The following is a 6,715-nucleotide window of genomic DNA, read 5'->3' as shown; positions in this document are numbered from 1 at the left end:
CATTACTCATTACTCATTACTCTTTTATGAGAAAAAAGTTCAAATATAAGTTTTTCAAATATTGATAATATTATTTCAATTTTCATATCCAGTCACTCCAGTGGATATGGATATTTAAAACAATAAATCATACAACACCCTAACTTCTGAGGTATCTGATAAGTGTTTTTTGGAAAATCTGAGTGACCAGTAAGTTTCTAACTACAGTAACAACCGCTTAAAAATATGGGCGTCAAATTTCAGGTCAATTTTAGGGCGAAGTGTTTTACATACATTGTGTTGTTCACTAGGTGGAGTTGTGCTCTTTCGTCATAGTTAAAGCAGCTCAGGCCCCTGATGGAGACAAATGACCCTTTTATATCAGAGGCCAAATCTTCTGGACAAAAAGCACAGGGTCATGTGGGACAGGCGTGTCAACAAATGTGAGTGAGGGATGGAACAAAACTCACAGGTCACTAGAGTTTGTGATTTGAATTTCAAAGACTTCCCTGAAGCTGATGCTATTAAATCTCAATTATTTATCAAAAATGTCTAGTAAGCAAACACCACTCCAGAGCTAATCCTCCGCAGGGATAAAACTTCTGGTATTGGAAAACAACAGAAATATAATAATGTACATTAATGTTGTTAAAAGACAAGAATATAATTTGTTTCAAAAACATCATCATAACTAGTCAGTTTCTCTCTGAAACACACTTGGTTGTGCATGTTTTATTAAAACATTTAAATTTCAACCCCATAAATGACTAACTTTAAATCTCATTGTTTTTGTTTTTTTTTCCCATTTTCTTGTCACTAAGCAGAGAGGAAGAAAGGAAGAGGAACAATCTCCTGGAAATGTTATATGTTAGTCACACCGAACACAAACAGTTCCAGCTTCCAGGAATGTGGGTTATAAAAATTAGGGTTAATCATGAAGCTAAGGCGTGAGTCTCAAGGACACAAAGTTAAACAGCTGGTGATCAACATATTGAACCACTATTGGATTGTAGTGGATCCTTCACAGTACATCGGAATGTTTTAAATTTAAATAGATTTACTTTAATTTAAATTAATGTACTGAAATGAAACCAATAATTTAAACACTGCTTTAGCTGCTGGAATTTATAAATATTTAGATTTAAATCATTCCATTAGATATGTGAAATATTTTTAAATGTAATTTATTTTATTTATGTATTCCCCTATTGTAATTTTTTATTTAATTTTTAAATATGAATTTTTGATTATTTTAAGTTATGCAAATCACCTATATTCTTCTATTTATTTCATTTAAATACATGACTATAAATCATTGCATTTTCTTCTGTTATGACCATACACTCTCTGAGCCTTGTATTTAAATATTTAACAAAAAACACCAGGTGTACACATATACACATTTAGTTTTGTTTAGTTTTCATTTTTACCAACCAACATTTATTTGTGGTAACACTGAAATACAACCCACACATATGTTGGCCACTGGAAGCAGTAAATGCAGGTGTTTGTGTCAATGAACAACAGCCATAAAAGGAGCAGAACCAACTTGTAGTGTCCAGGACTGCTGTTTCCACCTGTTTACAGGTAGAGGTGAAGGAAAAGGAGGAGGAGTCGGAGTCGGGAGAATGAAGGCCAGCCTACATGTAGATCAGAGTATACAGCCGTCAGTCTTGCTTCACATCTCCGTTCTTCTGTGAACACCACGGTGCCAAAGTTCAGCGCTCACGACCTGGACAATAGTGAAGAAAGACAGAAAGGCAACAGTGACGTTCATGTTCTCAGGCAGCGTCAACTTACAGTGAGTATGACAGACATCACATTTATCCACCAATCAATGATTTCTTCAAGTTATGGCCCTAGGCTCTTGCAATAGTTTACTGCCAGTTAACTTTCCACTGTGTTATTCTATAAACGTGTGAGGTCACAGCTCTGTGTTGTGCTTAACAAGGTCATCTTTTATCCATGATGTCTTCTTCAGAGGAAAAGTCATGAATTATAAAGCAGTTTTTCTAATTTTCCTGCCACCAAGGATGGCCTGAAATGATTCATTTAAAAGTAACAGTTGTGAATTATATATTAAAACCCATATGACCCTGCATGATCCAGCTTTTAGGATTATATCTACATAAATCAATATCTATTACAGTACTAGTATATCTTAATAAATTGCAGTAGCTCATCACTGTTCTTTTTTTTAATGTTTACAGTGATGATTTGGTCTCATCATAACCCTTTTTCTCTGGATAACATCTCCAACCGTTTCAGTTTGATCAGTTATTTATTGCAGTTCATTGACTATCAAATAATAATGGCACAATACCTTTACAGTTAACACCTTGACATTTAGGATCATCAAATATAACTGGAACAGTTGCATGCTAATAACTATTATCGGGATAACCTTAAATAAAATATCATACTGTCCTACAGATACAATATGGTTTAAATGATAGAAGTTATCTTTTTCTGTTGTAGTAAAAAGTGTGATTTCTCTGGCTGAACCATTTAAAAACCAGCAACTTGGACTTTGTTTTAATTGCAGCAACAAACCTAAGTTACATTTAAGATTTTGATTTATTAGCTCAAAGCCTTATTTTTTTTAGTAAATCAAAACAAGAAAATTGTCCAAAAAGGACAATGAGAAGACAATCACAGTGGGAGGTGAATGTGTGTTATACTCCAAAAGTTGCCTTGTTTACTGCACATAGTCTGTGTTCAATTGGCTGTTGCAGAAGATTAATGTGTTACCTAATGATTTATGACCAGAGGAAGAGTCACAGCTCCACAGGGTCACTACAGCTGAGCTTCTCTGTGACAATACATTAGTCTGAGTCTTTGTCACCTGTGGGTCAGTGTTATCTACAGTATCTGCCCGTGACAGTGTGGCGATTCAGAGGAGGTTAAAGACAGTGAGTGACAGCAGTGAAAATGTTAAAACTCTTCTGAAAACGATAGAGTGTCCGCATAACAGGTCCTCAGGGACTTGTGTACCTTTAATGGATACTGGACACACTGTTCTGTGTTTTATTCAGAGTAACTATGATACTGCGACAGGAAAGACAAGTTGAGCTTCACGGGTCAAATTTCATCCACCACCATTGTCGTGAGTTATATAAGCAAAAACTATAGGGTTTGTCCGGCCCTCCAGACCAATCTCTTCATCTCACTTTTCACCTTGCAAGGTACATGAACCAAACATTTCATACTGGCCAATCAAATCTCATCAAATTACATATCTTTAAAATCCCTTTTTTTATATTCTGGTAGAAAAATATTGAAAGTGATGTTGATAATATTTTTGAATAAATTTATTGTTGGTTGTCTGTTTGCCCAAAGGTGATGCAAAACTAGACTTTCAGAAGACAGTGACACTACAAAACAGAAGATCAACATGAAGACAAAGCTCCAACGAAGGATTGTTTCCAAGGACGGACACAATAATGTGCGGATTGACAATGTGGAAGGCATGGTGAAGCTTTATCTGCACGACATCTGGACCACCGTAGTGGACATGAAATGGCGATATAAACTGACTTTGTTTGCCTCCACATTTGTATTGACGTGGTTCATCTTTGGGGTCATCTTTTATTTGATTGGCATGGGCAACGGCGACTTTGACAATAATCGGAATTCCACCCAAGTGCCCTGTGTGATGAATGTAGAGACCTTGACTGGAGCCTTCCTCTTTTCTTTAGAATCACAGACCACCATTGGCTATGGGTTTCGTTACATCTCGGAGGAATGTCCTCTGGCTATCTTTACTTTGGTGGCTCAACTGGTCATCACTGGCCTAGCTGAGATCTTCGTCACCGGCGCATTTTTAGCCAAACTGGCTCGGCCCAAAAAGAGAGCAGAGACCATCAAGTTCAGCCAAGTGGCGGTGATCTGCCAGCGACAAGGCAAGATGTGTCTGATGGTGAGAGTGGCCAACATGAGGAAAAGCCTTCTGATCCAGTGTCAGCTAACAGGAAAGCTCCTTCACTCCAATGTCACCGAAGAAGGTGAGAAGACCCAGATCCACCAGAGCTCTGTAGACTTTCAGATGGACTCAAGTGGGGAGTGTCCTTTTCTCATTCTGCCGCTCACTTTCTACCATGTTCTGGACGAGAAAAGCCCATTGGCAAGTCTGACAGCAGAAAATCTCAAAGTTCGGGACTTTGAACTGCTGGTCACCCTCAACGCTACAATGGAGTCGACGGCAGCCACATGTCAGAGTCGCACATCTTACATCCCTCAGGAAATCCTCTGGGGCTACGAGTTCAAGCCAGTGCTTTTCAGTACAAGTGGTGGACGTTATGTGGCAGATTTCAAATTTTTCGACAAAGTCCATATAAGCAGTGATGGAGCCTTACTCAAAAACAACACAGAGAAGCTGAAACTGGAAGAGGAGTTTAAAAAAGATTGAACAATAAAAGTATTTGTTTTTTAGACTGTGAATCTGGATTAATTGGCAAGTATGTAATCACTTTACGTAATTATTGTAGTATCCTGTGCAAGTCTTTTTTTTGTAGTAAAAGTAGAGTATTTCCTAATAGAATAATAATATAAAAGTCTTTGTGAATATTTTATATTTCTTGATGGTAATCAAAATGGGCTAAATCATTTTGATAAAAACTAAAGTGCCTGTTACTAAGAATTGGAATCAATGTTATCTTATATTTTGTCTCATAAGATTATTTCTTATTGGTTTTCTTTACATCAGTGATTTTACTTCTGTTTTGTAGCTAAATATTATCCCTTATAAAAAATTTCAAATTAATATACTGATGCACAGTAAATATTATCTTATGTCACTTAGTGCAAGAAAACTACTTTACTGTATATTGTAATCATCAATGAGTATTCAGGTAATTAATTTTCAGCCAGCATTTTTCCAGAGTCCAAAATACAGTTGGAATTATGTTGGATTCATATGGACCTGACGGTGGCAATTGTTGTGTACAAAAAATTTAAAGATGATTAAAAAGAGTTATTGAAGGACAACACATTCGGTCTGCAGTTTCAACACCTCAGCTTTCATCAGCTGTCAGCTCTTGTTGTGGCAACACACAAGCCTGAATGTTAGTCATTGTTTTTTGTGGTTGGTCACAACATTCTTTCAGTCTTTCTGTAGACTCTCAACAGAGGGATTTGACATTTTGGTTGAGGTCTACTTTCTTGCTATCTTGATTTTGCTAAATAATAATTAATAGTGTGTTTTAAATTAATGGAAAATTTTGTCTTTTGTTGTACATCAACAAGTTAAATGTTATTGTGACTTTTCTGTTACTGCACACATTTCCAAATTTGGTTGACTGTGGTCATGATTAATAAAATGTGGTGCAAAAGATTTAAAAACAGCGTTGACTTGTGACTTGTCCTTAAGCAGAAAACAGATTAGTATGTAAATCGTTAAGTAGTATTTGAGTATATTGAGGTTTTCATTTTAGCAAATTATGTGCCAATATAAAATGTTTTTGAAATATTATGCATTGTAGACCAATATTCTGGCATGTACATTATCTGCATAACATTCAAACCATACAAAATTAATTACTCTAAAATAAATACAGAGTCATTAAAGAGCAAAGTACAACAGTTTAGAAATTGTATAAATTAGTAATATAGGCTAGTATTATAAGTATTAACGCAACACAATGATGTTAATTTTACTATGTTGTCATTGTTGTAAGTTATCTTTTTTCATGTATTGTAATTTTTTTAAGCCTCAGCTAAGACTTGACTTTTAGAAACTTCAGAAAGCATCGAAAACAACCTGCACTGGATCTCTGCAATGCTGCGTTCTTTAAGATTATAAATAATCGTTTTCTTTCTTGTACAGTACCGTACTTTTAATGACTTAAGCCGGAAGCATTTTCAAGCAACACAGCTTTTATTCTGAAGGACGGGAACCAAACGTTTGCGAGAGCAATCTTCCGGTGGAAGACAAACCAGGACGTCTTGATGAAAATGTTCACGGGTTGTTTGCGGAATTGAACCGTTTTTAAGCACCGTTTTCAAGCACCGTTTTCATACGTATTTGTAAGGACGAACAGCCAGACATGAGCGTCACCTTGGATATAAGACTAAAACGAGCGAATAAAGTGTATCATGAAGGGGTATGTTTTTCTGTTCCGTTTGTATCTTTTCGACTAGCGTGCTGTGTGTCTAACGTCAATGTTAACACTTTTAGTCCTGCATTTATTTGTTTTATTTCGGTAAAAGACATTCATAATTAACTGCAGCTGACGAATGCTAAACTCTAATTGTCACATGATCCAGCGCCAATGAGGTCACGTGTGTTCTAAAGTGTTTTCCTGGTGTTAGCGTGCCTAAATGTGACTTAATGATGTAGAGAAGTCAAATTTTACTGTGATGTGACTATAGAAATATAATTCTTCATACAGCAATTGTTTGTCCATTTTATCGACCAGAATCATGTAACTATATCAACACCGAAGGCAACAAACAGTGGTCACTGACTTTATCAACTTTGTTTGAGAAATGTGTAATTCGACATTAACAAATTATTTTAAAAAATGCGCCAGTAATGGATAATCATTTCAGCCCTGAAGTCCTCGATTAGGATAAACATCGGACAATAAAATAGTAAAAAAAAACAACAACAACGAAACACCCTCTGTTAATATTTTTAATGTTTGTTTGTGTGCAGGAAGTGGTGGCCGGTGTCATCGTGTTGATGTGTAAGGAGCCGCTGCAGCACAACGGTATCTCCCTGAGCATGGAGGGACTG

General features: G+C 36.2%; 2 protein-coding genes across 2 annotated transcripts in view; both read left to right on the top strand.

Moving 5' to 3' along the window:
* Positions 1-1,447: 1,447 nt before the first annotated feature.
* Positions 1,448-5,319, top strand: kcnj15 (potassium inwardly rectifying channel subfamily J member 15). The gene is made up of 2 exons (XM_008332633.3): positions 1,448-1,780; positions 3,319-5,319. Exon 2 carries the CDS (start codon positions 3,374-3,376, stop codon positions 4,385-4,387), a length of 1,014 nt encoding a protein of 337 aa, XP_008330855.1. The 5' UTR covers positions 1,448-1,780; positions 3,319-3,373; the 3' UTR covers positions 4,388-5,319.
* A 548-nt stretch (positions 5,320-5,867) lies between these two features.
* vps26c (VPS26 endosomal protein sorting factor C) overlaps positions 5,868-6,715 on the top strand; it is a 3,307-nt gene continuing 2,459 nt past the window's right edge. The window contains 2 exon segments of the mRNA XM_008332632.3: positions 5,868-6,080; positions 6,635-6,714. Coding sequence (XP_008330854.1) covers positions 6,024-6,080; positions 6,635-6,714 — 137 coding nt within the window. The 5' untranslated portion in view covers positions 5,868-6,023.

The sequence above is a fragment of the Cynoglossus semilaevis genome, chromosome 19 (assembly GCF_000523025.1).
Source record: "Cynoglossus semilaevis isolate Cse_v1.0 chromosome 19, Cse_v1.0, whole genome shotgun sequence".
Lineage (NCBI taxonomy): Eukaryota > Metazoa > Chordata > Actinopteri > Pleuronectiformes > Cynoglossidae > Cynoglossus > Cynoglossus semilaevis.
This window is presented reverse-complemented; position numbering and strand designations above follow the sequence as displayed.